Below are 26960 nucleotides of genomic sequence, written 5' to 3'. Positions count from 1 at the left end.
GTGTCCCTGGGGTCCCTCACCTCCTGTGACGTCACCTCCAGGGTAGTGCTGAAAAGCTCTCAGGGAGAACTTTCCCTCGGGATGGAGATCCTCTAACTCCAAAGACCAGACCGAGACACCACAGGATGCAATCAGCAAGAGGATTTGGTTTATTGTTGGGATACACAGGCACAGGCACAGTCACTCGGGGGACTGGCGTGCCCCACGGAACCAAGGATGGGCTTTTATAGGATTTTGGGGAGCAGAAGCAAGCATACACAAGCAGATGCATGGTTACAGGGATATAATTGGTGGATTCTAATATGGCAAGGGTTTAGCCCGGGGGCAAGTTTCCTAGCTACCTTCCTGAAACATAACGACTGACTCGGCCCCCCCAAGGGTTCAGCCTGGGGGCAAGTTTCCTAGCTACCTTTCTGGAACATAACGACTGACTCGGCCCCCCAAGGGTTCAGCCCGGGGGCAAGTTTCTTAGCTACCTTTTTGGAACATAACGGCTGACTCGGCCCCCCACCAGGGTGTGGGACCTCTCCCGGGGCTTTTCTCATTGTCAGGTGCTCAACTGCAGTCGTCCTGTTGCCAGGCCTTCAACCAAACACATCTTGCTTGGCAGCCGCTGTGTACTCAGTGTTCTAACCTTTCTCTGAACCAGTCATCTTAAGTACAGCCTTGCAAAATGGCGTTACTGCTGCTAAGCTGGGGTCTTTCATTCCCCCATTTTTTTTTTTTTGCTAACTTTGAGTGAAATCTTTCACTCGACTTGGTCAAGAAATTTCTGTCTGGTGGGGGCTTATTCCCCCACTGACTCTAAGCCACAAAAGGGCTAGGAGGAGCCACGTAGGAGTTTTAACTTTAAGGGGTTTGGAGTGCGCTGAACTCTCCATGTCTGGGGTGTAGTGTTGTGATTAGTCAATTCCTCAGACCGGACTGCCTTGACATGTGGTGCGTGGATCTAAGCCGAGACTCCGTCTACCTTTAGGGCGGTCGGGGTAGTCAGGAGGACGGTGTAGGGTCCTTTCCACCGTGGCTCGAGATTCTTGGTCTGGTGTCTGCGCACCCACACGGTGTCTCCAATCTGGAACGGGTGTGGCACCACCGGATGCTCAAGCTTGTCCTGGTAAGCAGCGGCCAAAGGTCTCCAGACATCTCTCTGCACAATCTGTAGGGCCTGTAAATGGGCCCTCAGAGAAGGGCTGTCAGCAAAATCAGCAATGTTGAATCAAAGAAATGGACAAATGGGGGTGGTGCTCCATATATTATTTCAAAAGGAGTTAGACCATGGGGGCCCGGGGTATTCCGGGCCCGATATAGAACTAGGGGAAGGAGGGCCACCCAATCCTTTGAGCCAGTTGCAAGCGTAAGTTTGGATAAAGTCTCCTTAATTGTTCTATTTATGTGTTCTACCTGACCTGAACTCTGGGGTCTATAGGCACAATGTAATTTCCAATCAATCCCCAGCAATTTGGCCACCAACTGACTTACTTGGGAGACAAAAGCGGGCCCGTTGTCCGACCCCAATGCTTGAGGCATGCCATACCTGGGAAAGATTTCCTCGAGGAGCTTCTTGGTGACCATTTTTATAGTCTCGTGCTTTGTGGGGAAGGCTTCGACCCATCCTGAGAAGGTGTCTACAAACACTAGGAGATACTTGTATCCATATATATCTGGTTTAATTTCAGTGAAATCAATTTCCCAATGGATGTCGGGATGGTGTCCCCTAGGACGAACTCCTTGTCCAATAATGATCCTTCCCAGGTTAACCTGAGCGCACGCTTTGCAACTCTCAGTCACCTTTTGTATCGCTTTGTCCCGATTCAAAAAACACAGATTTATCTCTTCCCGATCTAGTAAGGTTTTCATCTTCTTAAACCCCAAATGGGTTAATTTATGTAAAAAGGAGATCAATTCAAAAGTCATTTTTATTGGCATAATTGTCTTTCCTTTGTTAGTTGAGGGTGGTAGATGGCCCCCACTTTTTTTAGGAGCTCTATGTCCTCATGGGCATAAACCCAACTGGTTTGTCCCACTGGTGGGGGCGTGGGTTGGTCTGGGCTATTTAAGGGCAAGATTTGTTTGTTCATGGCCGCTTCTTGCGCCGTGGCATCGGCCAGCCGGTTTCCTCGTGCCTCTGGGTTGTGCCCTTTTTGGTGTCCTGGACAATGTACTCAGTCTTTTGGGCAAGAATAGGGCTTTTAAGAGGGCCAGAATTTTAGCCATATCTTTACCCTCAGATGTGAGCAGCCCCCGCCTCCGGTAGATCTCCCCGTGGATGTGTGTCGTGGCAAAGGCATAACGGCTGTCTGTATATATATTTAGCCTCTTACCTTTTGTCATCTTGAGCGCCTGAGTCAAGGCGATGAGTTCAGCCCGTTGTGCGGAGGTACCAGCAGGCAGGGCTTTCGCCCAAATCACTTTTGTCCTCCGTAGTGACCGCAGCACCAGCCTTTCGCTCTCCCTCTGTCAAGAAGCTGTTGTCATCCGTGTACCATGTGTGGTCAGCATTCTGAAGAGGCTGGTCCGATAGGTCCGGCCTGGTTCCATGTACTTAGGCAGTCATGCTGTTCTGCCTCCTCTGGTAGAGGAAGCAAGGTGGCAGGATTGAGGGCGACTACGGGCCCAAACTGAACCCGTTCTGCATCCAGTAACAAAGCTTGGTGTGAGAATTAGAGAGCCAGCGGTCTGGGGGCTGCTTTACCAAGGCCTCCACTGCGTGGGGTGCTAGGATGGTGAGTGGCTGTCCCAAAGTCAATTTTCCAGCATCCTTGATCAGGACAGCAATAGCAGCCACCATCCTTAGGCACGGTGGCCAGCCGGAGGCCACAGGGTCCAATTTCTTAGACAGGTAGGCCACAGGGCGTTTTTAGGGTCCCAACCTTTGTGTTAGGACCCCTTTAGCATACCCGTTTCTCATCAATGAACAGTTACTGAGCAAATTGTAAGGGTTTGGAACAGTCAGATGAATATCTTTTATCCTCTTGTTGACCTTTCTCAAGTCTTGTATTGGCCTATAATCTCCAGTGCCGGGTTTCTTAACAGGCAGAAGAGGCGTATTCTAAGGCGACCGGCAGGGGATTAGGATGTCTTGATCTAGAAGCCTCGTAATGTGAGGCCTTATACCTTGATAAGCTTCATGTGACAGGGGGTATTGTTTTATGGAGACTGGAGTTGTAGTGGCCTTTAACTGTATAATTAAGGGGGGCTGTTGGAGCGCCAACCCCATCCCACCAGTCTCTGCCCAAGCCAGTGTCCTGTCCCGGTTCATAGGGTTAGAACTTGAAGGGGAGTTCCGTGGGGGCCAGTTATTTGGGCCCCTCCTTCCTCAAAATGAATTTGTGCTTTTAGTTTGGTGAGCAGGTCACGGCCCAGCAGAGGGTACGGGCAGTCCGGAACATGTAAGAAGGAATGGGTCACCTTACCGGTAGCCAGCTGAACCCGGCAGTCCGTAGTCCATCGGTATTGTTTCTCACCAGTAGCTCTTTGTACCCAGGCCGTACGGTCGCTGAGTTGTCCTGAAGCTTGGGTGAGGACTGAATGCTGGGCTCCTGTGTCTACCAGGAAAGTAACCGGCTGCCCCCCAACTTAAGCGTTACCCTGGGCTCAGGGGGGGGCTCCTGGCCCTGACCTCCCTAATCTTTATCTAGAGCCAAGAGGGAGGTTCGTGGTCGAGGCTTTCGGGGTCAGCCAGGCTTCTTGGGGCACTCTCTGTCCCAGTGCCCTTTCTCTTTGTAATAGGCACATTGATCTTTATCCAGCTTCAGCCCTTTTCGAGCTCCCCCCTATCTCCCTTCCTTTCTTGGCCCTGAACTACGGCGGCCAAGATTCGACTCAATTCTCTCTCTTATTAAAAATCTTTTCAGCTTCTTTAAGTAAATCCTGTAATGTATAGCCCTGCAAATTTTCTAACCTCTGTAACTTAGTCCTGATATCTGGAGCAGCCTGCCAGATGAAGGACATAGAGACACTCGTCATTTGTCCCGGGTCATCTGGGTCATAGGGAGTGTACATATGGTAGGCCTCCTTAAGTCTCTCTAGAAAGGCGGAGGGAGTTTCCCCTGCTTCCTGTAATACCTGTTTTACCTGAGCCAAATTAGTAGGGCGTCGTATAGCCCCTCGGAGACCCGCTAGAAGCAACTGGCGATAAAGGCGTAGGTGTCCCTTACCTTCAGCTGTATTAAAATCCCAGTTTGGTCTCTTAAGTGGGAATGCAGCATCAATTTTCTCAGGCAGCTGGGTGGGACGCCCATCATCTCCCAGAACATGCTTTCTGGCCTCTAGGAACACTCTTTGTTTTTTTTTTTTCTGAGGTTAAGAGGGCCTGTAAGAGCTGTTGGCAGTCATCCCAAGTAGGCTGGTGGGTAAGTAAAACAGATTCTATTAGGTCGGTGAGTGCCACCGGATCTTTGGAGAAAGAAGGGTTGTGTTGTTTCCAATTGTAAATGTCAGCTGCTGAAAACGGCCAGTATTGGGTCTGGCCACCGGTTCCCTGTCTAAGTGGGAAAGCCTGGGAGGTTGAATCTGGCATCACCTCGCGCTTATTGCGCAATCTCCCTGCGACAGGGGAGAAACCCTTATCAGACTGTGGCCCGGCAACTGATCTGGCCGGCGGCTCTGCCTCCTCCGTTTTAGCTGGGCCTGTCAGAGAGAAGATCTATGAGAGGGGAGTTTGGGTCTGCCGGGAGGACAGGTTTCTTAGAAGGCTCTGATTTTACAAAGGTAGAGAGAGGAAGACGTGGCCGGCGGACCGGGCGGGGCCGAGGGGACAGGCTGGGGGTTGAGGGGAGGCCAATTCGGGTCCACGAAGGGTTCCGCCCGGGGGGGTTTAAGGTGAGACTCTCTCAAGTGATAATATAAGAAACCTGGTCAGGATGTCCGTGGACGACCCGATCTTTAACCTGTAAAATAATGATCTTATTAAATGTGCCATTCACTGGCCATCCCGCTCCGAAAGTGGGCCACTCGGATGTGCAGAGAGTCTGTCATTTTCCTTTTTTAACCTCGACGGACTGGTTGTGTGCCCGGTCGTGGACGTCTTTCTAATGATCAAGAGTGAGACTTAGGGGCATTGTTAGGGACTGTCCCATGTTAGTTCTAAGGAAGATTAGAACACAGAGAAAACAAACAACACCAACAGTCAAACAAACAACAGACAGGCGTGCTGCACGGCTTTGGTACCAAACTGAAAGCAAAAAGTCAGATGGAGGTGGCAAAGGTCCGGGGCCCTCTGAAAGCCAAAAATACAGACAGAGGTGCCGTTAGTCTGGATCCTTCTCCTCTAACCAGAGTCCCAGATTGGGCCCCGAAAAGTCGGGCCCTAACACCCTTGGAACGTCTTCCAGGGCTGCGGGGCGAGAAGTCCGAGCTCGTCAGCTCCTTCTTCGTCCCGCCCAAATTCCAAACAACCTGGCTGAGCGCTCACAGAACAGACAGAATAAGGCAGAACGAGACAGAATCAGACAGACGCCGGCCGGCTTACCTCCCAGTGGGTGGTCGGTGGTCCCTGGGTGGAGGATCTCCTTTCCCGGCCAACGCACCAAATGAAAAGCTCTCAGGGAGAACTTTCCCTCGGGATGGAGATCCTCTAACTCCAAAGACCAGACCGAGACACCACAGGATGCAATCAGCAAGAGGATTTGGTTTATTGTTGGGATACACAGGCACAGGCACCTGCGGGCGCTTCAGTCACTCGGGGGACTGGCGCGCCCCACGGAACCAAGGATGGGCTTTTATAGGATTTTGGGGAGCAGAAGCAAGCATACAGAAGCAGATGCATGGTTACAGGGATATAATTGGTGGATTCTAATATGGCAAGGGTTTAGCCCGGGGGCAAGTTTCCTAGCTACCTTCCTGAAACATAACGACTGACTCGGCCCCCCAAGGGTTCAGCCCGGGGGCAAGTTTCTTAGCTACCTTTTTGGAACATAACGGCTGACTCGGCCCCCCACCAGGGTGTGGGACCTCTCCCGGGGCTTTTCTCATTGTCAGGTGCTCAACTGCAGTCGTCCTGTTGCCAGGCCTTCAACCAAACACATCTTGCTTGGCAGCCGCTGTGTACTCAGTGTTCTAACCTTTCTCTGAACCAGTCATCTTAAGTACAGCCTTGCAAAATGGCGTTACTGCTGCTAAGCTGGGGTCTTTCAGTGCAATCGGTGAGCCCCTGGCACGTCTACGCTCACACTCGTGTCTCTCCTGAGACACGAGCCTCCCTCTCAGCCTGAGATGGGAGCAACTGCAAAACCAGAACTCCAGAACTCGTGAGCAAACACAGACCCAGAGTAGCAAATACAGACCCAGAGTTTAGCCATCACAAAACACAAAGACACAAAGATACAAAGACACAGACACTATCTCCTGAATCGTAACCGCCTCGGATCCTTTTTCTTACAATAAGTCATTTCAACACTTTTCAACCTTGTCCCAAGTATAGGAGCTAATTTCTGGTCCTTCAATAATAAACCAAGGACAAATTTCTGACACAAAGACAAAAAAATTTAACGAGATCCTTTTTCTTAACTCTTACTCCCCTTTCCCTGAGAGAAGCTTTAAGGCCTTTGATAAAGACTGCTTCCTTAGACATTTTTTGCCCATTCTCAATTAGTCAGAAAACTCTTACCTGCTACGTCTTTCATGAGCGGTGAGAGCGCATAGCTATGAACACCAGATCGGCGCAGCTACTTTCACTTTATCTGTGTCGATTTCTGGACAAATACCCAGGGTCCTCAACTTCCGTAACTTGAACCCCACGTCATGTGCCACTTGCCCCCACCAGCGGGGACTCAGTTATTCGTGGGGGTCGAGGGGAACCCATACCTTCGAGAGAATGGGCAAGAAAGAAGAGCGAGACCAAGCAGTGTCCTTGTCAAGGTCTGTTTATTGAGAGGAATGTACAGCATTTAAAGCTCTGAAGTAGGAACTGAAGCTTAGGGTGGGGAGTACTGGGAAGTGCCCAAGGACATAAAGTGAATCATTAAACTGCAAGATGTTCTTCTTCTTTGAAAAGGTCAAGCACTTCTCAGGAATCTGCTCAGGTCAGGGCTCTAGCTTTGCCCAGTCCGGCAGTCCGGTCCTGGACACCCCACTCCTTCTCATCCCTTGTATTATAAAAAAAAGGTACTAATATAGCCACAGACACCATCAACCAAATTCTGGTACAATAACAAGCTATTCGCACAAACCATGCTGACACATATGACATGGCCCCATTCTGAGAAACAAAAGGGGAGATGTGGGTTCCCAAAACAGATGAGGGACAGTAGAGTGCTGACTGTTGTGTTTTACAAAAGGAAAATGAAGTCAGAGATATGTTTGGTGGAGATATGTATGGTGCTGGGGGGTGGGGGTGGGAGGTGCCTTTGCAGGCCCATGCTGAGACATCCTTTCTCCCTGAAGTACCAGCCATACAACAGGTATAGTATAGAATAGAGTTTATTAGGGCATGGGGAGGGAGTTGGGGTACTGGGGAAGAGAGAGAAGAGTTGAGGCTGTCCATGCTCACATGGAGAGAGAGGGGAGGGGAACAGGGAGAGAAGGGACAGAGGGGACAAGAGGGAGGGAGCAAGAGAACAGAGTGAGGAGGGGTCAAGCAGCCCCTTTGTAGTGAGACAGGCTTACCTGGCTGTTGCCAGGTAACTGTGGGCAGAGCCTAGAAGGAATGCTAACCTTGACCATACCACTGGACAGCCCTCATAAAGCACTGCAGGTGAAAGAATAAAAAATGCAGTCAAAAAAGTCAGAAGTTTAGAAATGCTGTCTCATCCCTAAGAAGCCCTAAATTCCTCAAATTCCAGACCTTGCCCTCTACCTGTAAGTAAGTAAAAGGTCACATTTCTGGAGTCTGCTCGCACAGGAACTAGATTAAAGGACTTAAGATAAGGCCCTTAGATATGCGATTCCCAACCTAGTAAAGATAACAGAAAGCTTCTCCCAGGAACTAGCTGACCATAAAGTTAGATTAAAATCTTAGAGAACAATCTTGAGAAGCAGGAAGCTTCTCCTAGGAACTAGCGAACTATAAAGTTAGGCAAGCTTGAGACAGGAAGCTTCTCCTTGTGATTTTCCAATGACGCCATCCCTGCCCCCTTGGGTTGTGGCTTCTTCCTTTAAATACCTCTTCTCTCAGCTACTGGTCATCGAACTCCTGTGTCCCTGAGTGGGATACGAGTCTCAACCACAGTGCACTGGTTCTTATCAATAAACCTCGTGTAAATTAGAGCAAGGACGGTCTTACGTGAGTTCTTGGGGGGTGGTGTCATCCCGAGACGTGAGTGAGGATCTCCTCGCTCCGGGGGTCTTTCACAGGATTGGGTCTCTTCTCTCCTCAAAGCAGGCTTGGACCTACTCAAATCCATTGAGACCAAAGCCAAGTTATGATAAAACCTGGCGGGTTTCTGTTTCCCCACCAGAGTACTGTCTTCTTTCAACCAAAGTACTGTCTGCTTAGAAACCATGTGATTGGCACCTGAAACACTTAGAAGCCTCTGCCCTCACCACCCACTTCCTCTTCTTTCCCTTTCCTCCCCTTCCCCTGACTCAAACTGTATAATCCAGCCCCTCTATTTCAGAAAAGGAGCTGTCCTTTTCACACAGTCTTCTGAATCATTTATCCCCACCAAACTTACTACCCTGCAACAGCTGCTTCCCAGCACCTCTGCATTCTGAGACCACACTGGTGGGGGAGGGGCAAGCAGCACTTGGAAGAAGTACACTTAGTTAAGGAGAAACTTTTGCTGTGTGACTGAAGGCGGTGAGGGAGGCATATGTGACCTTAACAGAGGTTACTTAACAGAGGCTACTTAACAGAGGTCCTTCATTCTCTGTGGAGAGGCTTGGCTAATATTTGACTTGTTCAGTGTGACTGTAGTCAAGCTGCTGGCTGAGTTGTAAGGCAGGAGAGAGGGCTGAATGTGTTTTGTTTTGCATGTAGCCCTCTCTGCAGAGGGCCTGGCTTCACTCACACAAGCCTGGTAACATCTGGTACATCTAATTCTAAGAATCGGCAAGCCCACTGTTGCCCTCTCCTTAAGAGTTCATTTAGGGAGTCTGTCAGTAATTTGGGCAGAAGTCCATACTAAGGGAAGCTTACTTCCCAAACAGTGGTGCTGGGTGGAAAGTGGAGGACTCATGAGAACCCCTAGTTTAAGACTTTTAGAGAAGCAGTCTGAAGCACTGTGGTGATGTGGTCCATCGCCATCCTGGAGTAGGGATAACTTTGCCTAGGAGCCCCAGCAATGGGGTCAGAGGAGCAAAATGACGAAAGTTTTGTGATAAAGGACAGAACTCTCTATATTCACAGGGGAGGACTGTCACCTGGAGTTCCAGCCGTTACTCCCTCTTGCTCTCCTCCAGCCACAAGTGGTCTCAGAAGATGCTAGAATGTAGAGGAAACAGAAGATGAACTGGCAGGTGAGACTTGGTGTTCACTTATTGGCTTGGATATTATGCGTGTTCCTGTAAGTGACCTCATCCATCATCTGTTAAGAAACCCCATAAACTCATTGGGTGATAAGAATTGGGAGGGCTTGTCACTTGGATCTGCCACCGATGCCCTGTGTTTGCAGGGTCTTGTTCTCTGCTGCTCTTTCCTTTACATAAACTTTTCTATATGCCTGGGGCAGCATGTGAGGGGAATTACAGAGAAAATTTTCCTCCCTGTTCTCTTCCTCCTACCATGGTGTGCGCTGGGTTATCCAATGTTGTTGGCAAACATGGTCTGATTGCATCATAGATTATAGGGTAACAAGGAAGGGATTTTTGTAATGGTGCTAGGGTACAGGCCATGGAAGGTAACAGAATTTTAACAGAGCCATGGCATCTTGTATGAATTTCCGGGTGATGGCACCGAGTCCTTGAAGCAGTCCTCAGGTTTGGTAATCATTACCGAAAAGGCCGATACCCACTGTTCCTTCAGAATCCTGCCTTTGGTCTACAGTGTCTCTCTTTTCAATTGATCATCCTACATAACCCAGAACATTGACACTGGAGTTGAATGTACATGTGGAACCAGCCAGAAATCACAGGAAGAATGAGACTTTTGTTTCAGCCCTGTGCCTCCCATCAGGAGAATCTGCCTGATGTTCCCTGAGCCTCTGGCTTCCTTTTCTTAGCAGCCTTGCCTGCTTAAGTGGATGCACTCAGTTTCATTGATTCTGTGGACCATTTTGGGACACAGTTGTCCTCTGAGCATGCCTGTTCTTTTGCTATGTCATCCTCTCAGGATGATTTCCAGCTCAGGTCTCTTTTTGTGTCCAGCTTTCCTTCTGTAAACTGTATCAGTCAGTGCCTTGTAGAGGCTTAAGTGGGGCTACTCACTGAGCTCTAAGCTCCATGGAGTTAGGAAACTCAGACTCTGGCTTGATGTGGGCAAAAGCCCATGGCTGGGCCACAGATGTCATCAATATGTGGCTCATTAGTAAGGTTTTAATTGTTAGAATACTATGCCACATGGCAGTTACATAAAGGCCAGGGAAACTCGTGTCCTTTGTGGAACACATTGGACTAGGACCTCATAGGTGTAGGGACAGGCAATATACAACTTGGAGCAGGGAGAATGAGCATGTGGCTGCTTCAAGGAGGCTTTTGGGCAGAGGAGTCACTGGGGTCATTCATCCTCTGCATAAGACTGACTTGTGTCATGAAAAGCATCTCTGCCTCTAGCTTCCAGATGCTCATAGCACCCACAGCCCCAGATATCACCCAAACACATCAGACTCTGCTTAGTAACTTCCACCCCAGTTGCCAGTTAGTTCTTGGCCCAGGACTCTCACATTGTGGATGCAACACGCTGTTAGGGGCCTGCTCACCAGACCTAGTCTCCAACTATTAGTCAGCAGTTTACCTGCTTAGAGGAAGGAGGGCTGTGGGCTCTGAGCCACTGCAACCCATACCCGCTATTCAGAGACAGGAAAATGGCAGGTGGTGGTGGTAGAAGCAGCAGCAGCTACCGCACACCTTTGATAGCTATGGGTTTGAGCCAGCCTGGTCTCACCGAGGAAGTTGTAGGACAGCCAAAGCCACACAGAGAAACTCTGTCTCAGAAAATCCATAACACAAAAACAAACAAACAAAAACAAAAACCAAAAACCAGGAAAAAGTTGAGCACGTTGCTTCCTTCCCTTGCTTTCTGAATGGTAAGCACAAGTCAACCAAGGCCCCTGCCCTTCTGCCCTCTGAGTTTTCCACCACCAAGATCCCTCACCAACTGCGTGGTCTTCCCTCCCCAACTACTGTAAATCTGGCTCCCTGAGGTAACCAACAAACCTCAGTAACTCTTAAGCAATAAACATTAAACCTGGGAGGAAGTAAATCCCTAAACTCTCCTTATTCCAGATGTCAGATGGGAGGAGCTGAGGGAAAGTAAAGTACTTATATAAGCCCACATGTGCTAGAATTTTCCACGGTGCCTGCAACCTGGTCACAGAGAGGAAGTAAGGACTGGTGTCAGGAGGGAGCTGATAGTTGGCAAGCACAGGGAAGAGCCCTCTGGATAGGCTGTGGGAGGCAGTTTGGGGTTAGGAAGGAAAAACTGGTCGGGTGATAGATAAGAGATGTAGGCAGACATCTATTCCTTGGGGAAAGCTTCGTGTGTGTGTGTGTGTGGGGGGGGTGTGGGTGTGTGTGTTGGGGATGGGGGTTGGAGGCCTGAGCTGCGTGGGAGCCCTGGGACGTGATTGAAAGTCTATTAACTGGCTCCAATTTCCAAGGTTTTGCCTGTGCGCCCCTTCTCAGAGGATGAACAGATCTTGTGCTATGAAGTCCTGTGTGCTCATCCTTCTCCTGGCCCTACTGTGTGCAGAAAGAGGTGAGGTGGAAAATGAGAGAGGGGCAGGGGGCACACTGGAGATAGAAACGGGCCTTGGGGGGTTGTGGGTACACCTGCATTTCCACTGTATGCCCAGTGCCTGAGGTGTGCTGGGGTCAGTGGATTCGGGACTGGCTTGTGGTGGGTGAAGCCTCCTGTGCTGGGGTGCTTCCTGGGTCTGTAAACTGCCAGTGCCTGCCTTGCAAGCATCACCACATGCCAGAGGGACTCTCGGATAGCACTAACCCCTGCCACAAACCCTGGTCACTAGAGCGATTCTACCCTGCTGCACTTGCCTCCCAGTCGGGAAACTGACTTGTGTACACACAAAAAGCAAAGGCTTCTTTGTGGCCAAGTTGCCAAGTCAAGGGATTTGGATTCCTTAACTCTTGGCATTTGACTTTTTCTTATGCCCCAGCCAATGCTACATGAGGCCCAAATACTAGAATTTCCTTACTTTAAGAGGTTCTGAGTTCAAATACATCTATACATCTAGTTACGTCTGTATTGCAGGAAGCCTCAGCTTTGAGCTGGACTCTGGGAGGTTCAGTGCTCAGTCATCCTCCTAGACCCAGAGACAAGCTCTGCAGGTTTAGGGTGGGACAGGTCAGAACAGCCCTCCCCATCTGGCAGCCCTCAGTACCTATTTATACACCCATTCACTGCTTCAGTAGATGTTTGGTTTCTATGCCTTCCCACTATGGTGGCTAATGCCTCTTGAGGTCCAGGTCTCTCCTGTGTGGTGGCTCACTGAGACAGCAGCACCGAGCATATTTGAATGACTGTTGTGCTTGGTTCACTTCTCCTTTTGGTGGAGGTGACTGGGCAGTAGTGTCCTTGCTCTGTCCTAGTGGCCAGCAGCTGTGTGGAGGTAAAGACATTGTAGAGGAGGGGTCTGGGCTAGGAAGGGCATGCCCTAACCCTCCTCATGTATTGGCTTCTTTCTCAGCTCAGGGGCTAAACTGCTACAATTGCACGATGATCCCATTTGGTAATACCTGCTCATCAACTGCTACCTGCCCCTACCCTGATGGAGTCTGCACTATTCAGGTGGCAGAAGTTGTTGTGAGTAAGTTCCCTGTAGCCTGTATTTATATGGGTGGGGGTGGCTTGGAAGAAAAAGTCTGGGTACAAGTTCTGGAGCATGGTTCCCCTCCTTCCAGGTAGATACCTTCCGATTCCCTCTCCCCAGCACGGAGATTATAACCAGCACCCCGTGCTCGGCTAGCTATTTATATGGTTGCTGGGAATTGAACTTGGGTCCTTAATGCTTCCATGTGGCAAGCACTTCACTGACTGAGCTGCTTCCACAGCACGTTGCATGTAAAGACACATGTGCACACACATGTGGATGTGCAGGCACTGGGGAGGTACAAGTGTAAGAGACCCAGAAGTTGATGGGAATCTCCTGTGACAACTATTTTATTTACTGAGCCAGGGTCTCACACTGAATTCAAATCTTTCAGTTTCAGCTTGTCTAGCCAGTGAGCTCATCTTTGGAGATCCCCATCTTTGTATTTGAAGCACAGAGATACAAGTAGGCCACCATGCCTGCCCATTTTTTGATGGGCTTTAGTGACCAGAACTGGGAGGAGGGGGTCTCACACTTGTGCAACAAGCAAGCACTTTATGCACCAACCCTCCTTACCAGCCCATGGTTTTGATCTTTGTTTCATTTCTTTGTTATTTGAGACAGGGTCTCATTCTAGCTCAGGTTTGCCCAGAAGCCCCCATGTAATCCATTGTGGAATTGAACTCATAAAAATTCTCCTGCCCCAGTCTTCCAAATTCTGGGGTTACAAGTCTGAGCTACCATGTCTGGCTTCAACATGCCTTAGAGACAAGTCTGGGCCATCCAGGCCTGGTGACATGTGGCCCATACATTTGGGTGCTTTGTTGTTCCTGCATAAGAAGTGACTCACTCCCTAATGTCTTGCAGGCTCTGTAAGACTGAAAGTAAAGAGCAATCTCTGCCTTCCCGGCTGCCCCAAGAGTCCTCAAACACCTGAGGTCCTCGGTACCGTTGTCCATGTGAATACTGACTGTTGCAATACAGATCTTTGCAACGCAGCAGGTCCCACTGGAGGCAGCACGTGGACCATGGCAGGGGTGCTTCTGTTCATCCTGGGCTCAGTCCTCCTGCAGACCTTGCTGTGATGGACCCTCCAAGGCCCTGCCACCCTTGTCCTTTTATCCTTATGTGTAATCACTCCTTCCTGGAGCCCTCTAGTGATAAATTCTGAGTAATAAAAATTCAGAGGGGGGATTGAGTGTGGAACACCTTGTTGCAACTCTATAGCCACTGCTGGATAGGTTCCCCACTCCCCTCTCTAGGGCTTTCAGATATGTACTTCCTAGAATGCCATTGTGTTTTGGTTTGCTGCTCTTGGCCCTGGAGGCAGGGGACAGCACGGGGAAGAGGCAGAAACCCAAGGCACTGTGACACCACCTCCATCCATACATAAAAATCTGGGGTTCTGCAGGGTTCCCACACATGCCTCTGAACATCCCCCTATTTGAGTCCAATAAACTCTCTGTTCTCCCAGCCAAGATCTCAGTTTTTCTTTTGCTACTCTGTGTCTGCTGAGTCCTGCCTGTCAGTTCACATCTCTGCCCTATCTTAGCTAGCTCATGTTACCCAGCTAAGAGTGGGGGACCACTTGGTTTGGGTGGGCTTCCCTCAGGACTTATGCTAGAGGAAGAAAGAGGGGGAATGAAGAGCAGTCTGCTTTATCTGCACAGGCAAGGTCTCTTGCTTGTGATTTGGCAGGAGTAGACGCCTATTCTCTGCCTTGTGAATGCTGGTGACCCTGAGTCTTCTTTATGTAACTGTCTCCTGAGCCACTTTCCTCCCCCAGCCCACACCCATTGGTGGGGATAGAACCCAGGGCCTCATGCATGTGAAGAAGCACCTTCAAGCCACACACCAGCACAGGTCACCTGAAAAGAGCACTTGCTTGTGGTGGGGAAGCCCAGGAGACAAGTCCTCAATGGAGCATAGTTGCTTCCCTGTTCAATTCTATTAGTCCAGAGGTAGAAATCATTTCCTGCAGGGACTCATGGCTTAGCTCAGAGTGACCAAAGCCTCACACTCCCTCTCCTGAGTCCTAGTCTATATTGGATGCCTCCAGTGTAGGCCTGATTTGACACATTTGCAACCAGGGATCCATCAATCCTCTCTGTTTAGCCTTGAGACCTTGCTGTCCCAGAGGCGAGCAGATCCTGTGTAGTTAACATCACAGGAGTCCTCACGGATATGGACAGCACCCTGGAAACTTGGGTGCTATGGACATTAGTACCCACTGCTCTTGGAGGTCCTGAACATCTGAGATTTTGTCAAGGTGAAGATCCTTTAAGATAGAGTTATCAGTCATCTAAGGAAGCCCTTGTCCCTGCAGGCTTGTTCCCTGAAACAAGCACAGATTCGGGAATGTGGCCATGGTGCTTGTTGGGCCATAAAACATGAGTCATGAGTAGGGATTCTGGAACTATCTTCTATATTCTGCATCGATTCTGTTGCAGCCTCTTCTGGCATCTGCTTCTGGGGTTTACAGGTATGCACTACTGAAAGACCCCCAGAGTGTGGAGGCCCTCACTCAAGTCTCAGGATTACTCGACCTCCCCAAGAGCTCATGTAACACCGTCCTTGCTGTAATCACATGAGGTTTATAGGTAGGAACCAGTGCACTGGGGTCGAGACCCATATCCCACACAGGGGCAGAGGAGTTTGATGCTGAGTAGCTGAGAGAAGGAGCATTTAAAGGAAGAAGCCACAACCCAAGTGTCGAGAATACCAGTGAAAAATCACAAGGAGGAGCATTCTGTCTCTCAAGATTCCTTTTAAGATTGTAATCTAACTTTATGGTCAGCTAGTTCCTGGGAGAAGCTTTCTGTTATCTTTATTAGGTCAGGATCTCACACTTAAGGGTCTTATCTTTAGCCCTTTTATAAAGTTTCTGGGAGAGCAGGCTCAAGAAATGTGACCTTTTATTTACTCACTGGCCAAGGGCAGGGTCTGGAAATTTGAGGTATTTAAGGCTTTTGGGGTGAGATAGCATTTCTAAACTTCTGACTTCTTGGCTGTATTTTTTGTTCTTTCACTACCACCCTGGCCATTCCCTATGTGTTTTAAAAGGGCAGACTGCCCACTGCCTCACTGGCTGAGACGCTCAGCCCCTTGAGCAGCGTTGGTCTCAAGGGCATGAGCACAGGAGACCTTGTCCTGACCTGTACCAGAGCAAAGCGGGAGAACTGGTGGATGTCGATGTCCACACCAAGATGGCACCAGGAACCAGGCATAAGCCTGTGGGATTAGAAAACACACAAATGTGGGTTATTCTTGTAAAGAAAGAAAGCCCACCCTGTGCCTTTATTTTGTGCATATATACCACAAATTGACCAGGTAGAAAAATCTGGGAAGCACAGTGGGAAACCGTGGCTTAAGGCTTAGGTAACAAAAGACTGAATACTGAATTCATGCCCCAAGTTTACTGGGGAGTAATCCAGGAAGACCAGCCTAAATCCCAAAAACAAAAGACTGGGAAGACAAAAGGCAGGAATGAATTGACCATCTCCCAGGTGTGTCAATACTGGGCCAGGCTGTTCCTTTGTTAGGAACAAAAGGCTTCCACATGCATCAGCAGGGCTCAGCAGGGGTCAAACAGTGTAAGGGACCCAGAAGGGTCTGACAAGGTGGTTAAACAGTTCAGGGAACCCATTTTCAGAAATCCCCCTATTTTATTTTTTTTTATTCAGCAAGTCCGCCTATATTATTTTTTAAGCAGCACCAGTCTTAGGACACTTTGGGTTATCAGACCTCTTTCCGGTCCCTGGAAAATTCTGCCAGTCTCAGAATTTCCTGTCTTAGGTGAGGACTGGTTCCACAGTGCTGCCCGTCCTTAGCTAACTGCTTCTTGTGAAGGTTGAGCCCAATTTAGGACAGAGGGTTTGGATCCTATGAAGCAGAACAACACCTGCTTAGTTGCTGCCCAGGAGTGAGAGTGCTGTTTGTGCATGTGAGAAGAAGTATAAAGCTGACTACTGCGGTGCCCTAGGGCCAAAACTCAGAGGGTCATAACACTGAGGGCCATTGTCAAGCTGTTCCTGTATTAAAATTTAGAATTCCCAATAGTCAGCAACTACTCCAGAAAGTCCACCCACTGTGCTTGTCTAACAATAGATTGTGGGGAGGGCAATTCCAGATGCTGCAGACACAGTGGCTATAGCAACAATGGCTGCTACAATAGCAGCGAAGGTGTCAAAGTCTTTCCCAAGACAGTTCAGGATCGGCCATCCTTCTCTAGAACAACTGGAAGGCAATGGAACCAGGTCTGAGATCCACATAACCAGGGCAGAGTTCTCCAGTCCCCAGCAGCTTCACGAAGATGGCATTCCTGTGAAGTCACAGACTGCAAAATGGCAACACCAGTCGCAGCGGCAACAGCGACCAGGGGAATGAGGAGGGGCAGGGGTAATGGTATTCTCCTCCTGCTTGCAGCGGGGCACATAGGGTAGGAGTGCAGGCCATGGTGGGACAGGTCATGCAGCAGAAGTAACAGTGACTGCAGCAATGCCAAAATCTCCATGCAGACAAAAGATGAGGAGGAATCCTCCATCTTCCTCCAAGGGCACAGGAATGACTCCAGGGATCAGAACCATGAGAGATGAATCTTCATGCTCCCAGGATCAGCATGTCTTACCAGCCACTCTGGCAGCTGGCACATTCCTGTAGCATCCTGTAGGAAAAACACAAACATGCCCTCTTACCCATATAAAATACCTGAACAGGATCATGCCATATGCCTTGGTATGTGAAGCCTTCCATTTCACCTAGGCAGAAATATCCCTAGTTGTAGGGTGCCATAAACACTCAGAGTTCCTTGGCATCCAAATTTTAAAATTGAAATGAAAAGAGCATTATTTAAATAATTGTGTAGCATACGGGGATATAACTCCCCCTTTTTATTTATTAAGATATTGCTAAGATATTAATTTATTAAGATAAGTCCTTGAGGATTAACACTATTATGTGATACAGGAAGAAATTGAGGACACTGAGCACTTGTATTTATAATTTGACTTGTATACCAAATTATTGTCTCCCGCATTATTGTTTTGGTGATATAAAGAAAGAGATTGTTTGACTAATTGTTCCTATCTAAGGGCTATTATCTGCCTGGTATCATTGTCCTCCCTTGCTAAAGGGTCCAGGCAATCCAGTTTGAGTTCTTAAATGGCCTATCAAGGAACAGTACTTAGTGCTCTTAACCATTAAGCCATCTCTCTAGCCCCTCACAAACTTTATTTACCTAAATATAAGCATTAATTTGAAATGCCAAATCCTGTACATATGGTCCAGATTTAGCCTTAGAAATCCTGCGCTCCAGGGCGAGGCTGGGGGCTGAGAGTAAGAAAATGCAGTTTTCCTCATATTGAGAGGGTGTGTGATCAACTCCATTATCATTTCCAAAGAGCTAAGTATGAGTCTATGGTTTTGTTTAGTTGTCTGAGCCAGAGCACGAAAGGAAAGTGAGTTGTCAGACATTTATACTAAAATCATCACTCACTGATTTCATGTAGAAAACTTGCCTCCGATAAAGCATAATTAATTATCAAATTTGAGGGTTAGCACTACCTAAAAAAGGAAAATTTTTTAATCAATTGTAAACCACAAGCCACACATTGGCTATCACTATATGAATTGAAAGCTTGATTTTTTTAACATTAAAAAACAGCAGCTACAGCAAGTAATTCAATAATCTTTGCTGAAGCAGGGGAAACTCTAGAGAATAAACGTGTGATCCAATTATATATGTTGCCTTCTCATTAGATGAACCATCTATAAATACAGTAAGTGTATTTTCTATGGGCTGCAAAAGCAGGCATAGAGTAAAATTATAAATTTTGTCTCAAAATTTTGTATATGCAATAGGCCAAATATCAGCATTTTGTAATAACCAATTTACTTGTTGTTTGGAATAAGGTATGTTTCACCAGGTTCCTTTTTAAAATGCTTCCATGACTCTAGCCTACAATTCTATATTAACACAACAAAAGCTTTGTCTCCAATGAGGATATCAAACAAAGGCTTAAGTCCTCTGGTAAGGTGAGGTACTTAGACAATTAACATATCTTTAGAAGCTTAAAATTAGTTTCAAATATTAAAAAGGAATATTGAATCTTTTCTGGAGCAACAGCTACTCCTCAAATATTAAAGCTCACTGTGAGAGTAAAGGTTTGTAGTGAAAATTTCCATATACGCTGAAAGATTCAAAGTTCTAACTTCTTACATTGAAGCAGCGACAAAATTACATAATATAAGGCTATCAGCCATTCTTTTGTAAAATTGTTTAATGATATCACTTCACGGTCTCTCTAAAATTATAAGCAAGCTCACTAAATGAAAACTCACAATCGCCAGGCCGGAAACAAATTGCATAAAAACAATCCCCTTAATCTGTCTTGAAATGCCAGTTGGAGTAAGCAAACAGGGTGTAAAGCTCTCACAAGTTCCTAAACCTCATCAATCCTTCATAAATCCTGTAACAATCTCTACCTGTTTGATTTTTTTCTTAATTACAAATAAGTTTGAGTTAGCCAGTGTAAGACTGGCAATCCTTATCCACAATCTTTAAGTTCTCCTTGTAACACCAGAGCACAACCACAACTTTGGAAAGCAAAACTCAACCTCTAACAAACAATGTAGCTTCCAAAATCCAGTCTCCAAAACACTGAGTCTATCCTTCATGTTACAAAGTTTGACTGCCAATTTCTACATATGAACGCACGATGGTGTGGTCTCCAATATCTCAACCACGAGACATTGTCCTAAATCTTTTACAAGCTTGGTTTTGAAAGAACCTCACTCTAGTCTCGAGATGGTGTGCCCCAGGAAACACGAGAGACTAGTCTTGATGTAAAAGTAAGAGGCCGTTTATTTGTAACGGAGCTCCAGGCTGACACGTGTCTCACGCAGGAGACAGAGGAGTCGACCCCGAAACTCAAAAGTCAGGGGTTTATATAGGGAAAGCTAGGGGGTTTGGCGCAGTTACACACAATTGGCTCATTCAAACATAGCAGTGAGATTACAACACAGCAGAAGTGTACGTGATGACTCGGGCGTTCGGGATTTTAGACGCCAGGGGCTTATCAGGGTTTGAAGGACATCTGGTTAAAGTGTGACTCTGAGTAAGCTGGGGGAGATGCCTTCCTGCCAGATGGTTTATGAGTCAGTCCTGATACCTTGGGCTGGTTCCTGCATTCCTTTTCTTTATCTTTATGATCTGCTAGTCCTAGTGGCAGGGCGGGCCCCGTCATGCCTGGACTTGCCCGGGCTTGTTTTTCACAGTGTTTAGCCCTGAGTCTGTGGATTTTGAAACTTACTTTTAATTTTATATTTTTAAACCTTAATTCCGTATAATTTTCCTTTCAGTTTCTAGGATAACAATTCCATAAAAATATTATCTCAATTTAGACCTGTTTCCCTAGGTTGGCTCATGCCACATGTTGTCTAGAATGGCTCCATTCAAATTACCAGTTTTAAGCCAACTTTCTGTTACCCATGTTACAATTTTTTAACCATATCCAATAACTTAAAGCCAATAGTCCATAACCAAGGCATCCAAAGCATATTTATACATTTAAAACCAATCAAAAACAAAATTGAAATGGTTACTCATATCTTTAATATTTAGACCAAACACCATTTTTACTTTTTCTAGCTGTAATTTTAAGAGAAGCACCTTGTCACCTGCTATGTCTAATAATAACTCAGGGATTTTTTCAGCTCCTGTAGACACTTAGCCCCTCTGGGCAGCTTCTCCAGCTGACCTCGGCCCCTAGCTACAGGTGCAGAGCTCCAAAGGCCGATTGAAAGTGCTTTTTATTCATTTGTTCCTTTTTTGAAACGAGTTAAAACCAAATCAAAGTGTGAACCACCAGCAGATAAAGTTTCTACCATATTTCTTTTGAACATGAAACATAAAACATTTAGGCAACAAGAAACAAAAAACACAGACATAAACTGACAGACATGGATAGCTTGATACACCAAGGAGAGACAATAGACATAGAGGGAAAAAACTAGATGGTGTCCCACCAAAGGGACCCAGATATCATTTCTCCAATAGGAGCCAGCAGAGAGGTAGGACGTCTCCTGCCTTCCTTCTGTCCCTAGGAGAGCTCTGAAAAAGTTTCCTTCTCTTTCTCCAAAGCATCAGCGAAGAGTCCAGGAGGAGTGTTTTCCTAAACCCATTCTTTCTCATGTCTAGGGTGTAAACTTTCTCTAGTCAGGATCCAAAAACTAAATTATAACTCTAAAAGAACACATAGGCAAAAACACTTTACCATTACTTTGTCCCTTTTTTTATTACAAGTTTTACTCACACTAGTCCAAATCACCGAGGCCTTTTTTAGCCCATCTTACCCCAATACCTCCCTCCTTCTTTGGCACCCGGCTTCCTGGGACGTCCCGACGGGAGACCTTCTCTTTCCCGATCTCGGTGGGACCTCCATTTGTCGATGCCCATACTGACATGGCACCAAGAACTGGGCATGAGCCTTCGGGATTAAAAAACACACACACCCACACATGCACACACATACACACACACACACACACACACACACACACACACACACACAGGTTATTCCTGTTAAGAAAGAATGTCCACCCTGTGGCTTTATTTTCTGAATATATACCACAAATTGACCTGGTGGAAAAATCTGGGAAACTTCAGCTTAAGGATTAGGTAACAAAAGACTGAATTCTGAATTCCTGCCCCAAATTTGTTGGCCAGTAATCCAGGAAGACCAGCCTAAATCCCAAAAACAAAAGACTGGGAAGACAAAAGGCAGGAACCAATTGACCATGGCCCAGGTGTGTTGCTCAGGGCCAGGCTGTTCCTTTGTTAGGAACAAAAGGCTTCCACATGCATCAGCAGGGCTCAGCAGGGGTCAAACCCTGCAAGGGACCCAGAAGGGTCTGACAAGGAGGTGAAACACTGCAGGGAACCCAGGAGGCTCTGACAGGTGGGGTGCCCAACTCAGTTACCATGCAGGGCCAGATCCAGGGCTTGGAGTTGGCCCACCCCAACATCTTCCCATCTATGAACTGTGGGAGCACATGAAGGTGCTGGTCCTGTAGATCCAAAGCTACAGAATCTCCATGACACAGGGCAACAGCAGGATTCCAGAGAGGCGTTCAGGCACAAACTCAGTATTGATAGTGTAGCAGTAGCCAGGGACTGCAACCAGAGCAACAACTTACCCTCATGATCATCTGCCAGTAAGGTTGTTTGAATAAGGTTATACTGTGTGGCACACCGTGGCTACCATGTACAGGTATTTTCCTTATTTTTTATTTTATTTTAGGTTTATGTTTTAAGGGGGGAAGTTTCAAGGTGGAGGATGAATATCGAGGGAGGGGGAGATGAGTGGGATTGGAGATCATGACGCAAAATTCACAAAGAGTTAATAAAAAGGTTTTATTTTTAAACGGGGACTATGCACTTGAAAAACTGTGATGCACCTGAATGGGGTAGATCCAATTAAAGCAAGGGAATGCATCAGAGCTCCTCAAGAAGAAGAGCTGCCTATGTGTCACGCACAAACACACCACACATAAACCACACACACACACACACAAACACAACACACACATACACACACATATAGCACACACATACACACAAACACACCACACACAAACCACACACACACATACACACACACACAACGCACACATACACACATACACCACAAACACCACACCACACACACACCACACACAAACCACACGCACCACACATACACACACCACACACACCACATATACGGCACACACACACCATACACACCACACACACACACCACAGACATATACATACACACCACAAACAGCACACTGCATGCCCACACCACACACACACACACACCACACACACCACAAACACCACACTGCACGCCCACACCACACACACACCACACACTTACACTTATACACACACACACATCACACACACATACACTTATATACACACACACACACATCACACACAGACCACACACATACACTCATACACACACCCATCACACACCACACACAAACCACACACACCACACATACCACACACCACACATACACACATACACACACCATACACACAACACATACACACCACACCACACACCACACACAGCATACACATACACCACACACACACCACACACACACACCACACACATACACACACCACACACACACACCACACGCCACATACACATACCACTCATACACCATACACACACACCACACACACACACACACCACACATACACCATACACACACCACACATATACGTACTACACACACACCACATACACACACCACACACATACACACACCACACACACACACCACACGCCACATACACATACCACTCATACACCATACACACACACCACACACACACCCACACCACACGCCACACACACACACACCACACATACACCATATACACACACCACACATACACACACACCACATACACACACCACACACATACACACACCACACACATACACACACACACCACACATACACCATATACACACACCACACATACACATACTACACACACACACCACATACACACACCACACACACACACCACACACATACCACACACACATAAACACAGACACACAAATACACACACACACACAAACACAGACCACACATCACACATAAACCACACACACACAGTGGGAGGAGATTAATAGATAAATAGGTTATAATCCCAAGGTTATTTTGATTACCAGTGTGAGGAAGAATTAGAGAAGAGATCAGGGGCTAGTGCATAGTAAAGCAGTCATGGCCAAGGTGGGGTCTAGTTGAGCCTTGTCCCAATTCTTCAAGGCCATCTTGTCAATGACAGCAGCATCCCAAGACCCTCAAACCCTTTAGTCTTCTAAGAACTCCCACTGGTATAAAACCAGATCCTTGCTCTTGATGCAGAACGGAATTTGAGAATGGGCCTTGTCTTAGAGTTTCTATTCTTGCACAAATCATGGTGACCAAGAAGCAAGTTGGGGAGGGCAGGGCATCACCAATGGCCTCCAAGGCTGTGCATCTCTGTGGTATCACCTTCCTCGTTAGATCCAGCGTTGGGGTAAGGCTGAGAACAGGAGGACACAGCAGAGCACCAGTCTTTACACCTCCTCCCTAAAAGGTAGAGCTGTGGGGGACCTCTGGATTCCAAACTCAGACTCAGGACCTACCAAGGGAAAGGCTTCTTTCTGGTAAGCAGTGAGGAGCCAAGGTCTGGGAGCCTTGGCCTGGGAGAGGTTCTCTGAGACGCTGGGCTGGGGAACCTGAGGAAAGAGAGAGGAGAACAGTGGGAAGGACTGGCCCTGGGTGTGGGATGGGGCCTAGGGGTCGCTTGCTTAAGAACAGAAGAGATCTGACTACCACATGACCCTGAGAAGAAAAGAAGATGGCAGCTGCTCAGGTAACCCAAAGCAGTATTTCCGAGAATGTCAGGACCACCAGAAGAGGGCGCCTGTTTCTGGTCCCTCTTTGTCTCTCACCCCTTCCTGGAAGGTATATGTGAGAACAAAGCAAACTGGAGAGCAGGAACCTGGACACCTGGTTGGAGCAGCTTGACTGACCAGCTTATCCCTCTCACCCCAATGTCTATCATCAGTCCTTCAAAAAGCCCTCAGACCAACAGCCCAGTGGTAGCCCATTCCTTAGGACGACGTCTTATTGCTTATTGTAGCTTTGCCCTCACTTATGAATTCACAATAATTGTTGTGTTTATAAAAAGATAAGAAGAGAAGGAATATGTTTGGTGGATGTAGTCAGGTATTGGGGAAGGGGGTGACTGTGCGGGCCCATGCTGAGGCATCCTTTTCCCCTGAGGGACCAGAGACACTAAATATAGTATAGAATAGAATTTATTCAGGGCCTGTCCCCGCCAGCGGGGACCCAGTTATTCAGGGTCCCGAAGAGGCTTTCTACCTGTGGGCCAAAATGGGGGTGAAGAGAAGAAGGAGACCAAGCAAAAGTTCTGTTGTCAAGGTCTCGTTTATTGGGATGAACATTGCAGCTTTTAAGGCTTTCAGGTAGGGGGAGTGACCTTTGTGAAATATGAAGGAGGGGGAGATGAGGGTATAGGCAGTGATAGCTGGAGGCAAAGAAGTCAGGCGATGAGGTCAGGTGGTGGAGACACTGGGTGTTGACTGAGGAGATAACTGGTATCTGCTCGAGCTGAGGCATCCCTTGAATGTTATACTCCTGTGCCGTAAATTCATGGGAGAGGCTTTATCCAACAATCTTAAGATTTATGGCAGTCATCTTCGGGGTGAGTCTCTGTGGCCAAACAGCCCAGAGTCACTTTGAACCATGCAGTCAAAAAGCGGCTAGGCCCAAATCCAATATGGCTCCGTGCAAGGGCCCACAGGGGAGGGTTGAGAGGGAAGTAGAGACAGAGAAAGGAGAGAGTAGAGAAGTAGAGGAGTAGAGGCTGACCATGAGCACTCTGAGAGAGAGGGGGGAGGGAAAGAGAGAGAGGTGGGAAGGGACAGAAGGACAGAGTGGGATCAAGAAGGCAAGAGAGTAAGACAGAGCACAGGGGGCACACAGCCCCTTTTATAGTGAGTCAGGTACACTTGGCTGTTGTCAGGTAACTGTGGGGCGGGGCCTAGACAAAATGCTAACAATAATCTTGTCCCTAAAACTCTGCGGTCTAACTTGGGACCTGAGAAGGTGAACGCTGCTGGCTTGGACGGCCTCTGGGTTCCGAGGATCATAGCTGAAAGTAAAAGTATCCGCTCAGGACCCCCAAGACCAAGTTCTCAGCACAAAGGCGATTTCATGTCCCAGAGGGCAGGGATGAGAGACAAAAACAGGAGGTAGGTGATGAAGGGGAAGGGAACAAGGGGGATAGGGGCAAAGGAGAGGGGTAAGGGATATTTGTCCTAGGGGACGAAGGACTACGTCTGGGAAGAGGGGAGACAGACATGTCCCATAAGTAAATGGGAAACCCTTTATTAGCCCAGCTGTTTAATTTTAAGTGGGCATGCTAATTAGTTGAGCCAAAGGGGTCTTCATATTGCTGGACCTTGGTAGTCAGTCTCAGGAGGAGGAAGTGGCTAAATAAGGGAATAGACCTTGATGGCTAGCTTTTGGGCTGAAATCTAACAGTTTTTAACAAAGCCGAGGGAAATGGGGAGAAGGCCTGCCAGAACCATGTTGGCCATGCTGGAGACAGATTCCCTTCACTAGCCTCTGAGGCTAAGTTTGCTAAAAGCTGAGAAAGGCTCTGTCAAACTTAAGGACACCCCACATTTTCCTCTATCACCCCATCCTACCAGTTCTGATCAAGAAGTAGGGTGGCCCTGGAGGAGAGTTGTAAGATGAAGATTTATTCTACCAAAGTCCAGTCTCCCAACCCAACCTCCAGCCCAGAGAACAGGGTGTTTAAGGGACATCCTAGACCTTCCTTGGCACCTCTGTAGGATGCTGTTCTCATGAACCCTGTCTGCTAATGGCAAGTCTCTGAAGATTGTTGACCAGGCCCTAAAGGACAAGGGTGCCAAGGCTACCTCCATTCAGAGGAGAGTGGTCTGAGAATATTATGGAGACACCATATACCACACTCCATCCCAGGCCTGGGCAGAGGCTAGAGAGTTCTACGCGGAGCTATTACAGTCCCTGCTCCCCTCATTTGCTCTCCCTCCGAAGGTTCCCATAGTTCCCTCCTCCTCTAAACTTCAGGAAATCGAAACTCAAATTCTCAGCCTCTCTTCCTCTTCCTAAAAGTCAGAACCCAAAAGCTAGCTCCTGTCCTCCTCCACCTCCACCAACTTACTTTCTCCTCTCTCCCAGGCATCTGGCTGTCTGTCTGAAGCCTGTGGTGCCCCGCCCATGGTTGGACTCTAAGCAGGAAGGTGGGGTGGGCATTCTACCAAGTGAAAGCTCCTTTCTGAACAGCTTGGGCTCACCAGACTCTAAATAACTATTGTATTGCTTATTGGCTAAACGACTTGGAGACCCTAGATACCTCATTAGCATTGAGGCCTCTAGGCTCTACTCTATGTGACCAGTTTTCATGGTCCTCTTAGTGGGTTGTCATGCTGTCCTCTAGGGCAGGAATCTGGCTGGGA

The 26960-nt window shown here is 47.7% G+C and overlaps 1 protein-coding gene and 1 long non-coding RNA gene across 3 annotated transcripts; one reads left to right on the top strand and one right to left on the bottom strand.

The window, feature by feature from the left end:
• Positions 1–130: 130 nt before the first annotated feature.
• Positions 131–6880, bottom strand: LOC148004850 (uncharacterized). The gene is made up of 2 exons (XR_015624854.1): positions 6608–6880; positions 131–1190 (listed from the first exon to the last, which is right to left on the bottom strand). It is a non-coding gene; the product is annotated as an uncharacterized LOC148004850 (long non-coding RNA).
• A 2442-nt stretch (positions 6881–9322) lies between these two features.
• Positions 9323–14336, top strand: Ly6i (lymphocyte antigen 6 complex, locus I). 2 transcript variants are annotated; one of them, NM_139257.2, is given in 4 exon segments: positions 9323–9396; positions 11694–11791; positions 12741–12860; positions 13731–14336. In NM_139257.2, coding segments are annotated over 3 exon segments (408 nt in total). In that variant the 5' UTR covers positions 9323–9396; positions 11694–11721; the 3' UTR covers positions 13949–14336.
• Positions 14337–26960: the final 12624 nt, after the last annotated feature.

The sequence above is a fragment of the Rattus norvegicus genome, chromosome 7, assembly GCF_021556685.1.
Source record: "Rattus norvegicus strain SHRSP/BbbUtx chromosome 7, alternate assembly SHRSP_T2T, whole genome shotgun sequence".
Lineage (NCBI taxonomy): Eukaryota > Metazoa > Chordata > Mammalia > Rodentia > Muridae > Rattus > Rattus norvegicus.
The sequence above is the reverse complement of the archived record's forward strand: the minus strand, read 5'-3'. Positions and strand labels throughout refer to the sequence as shown.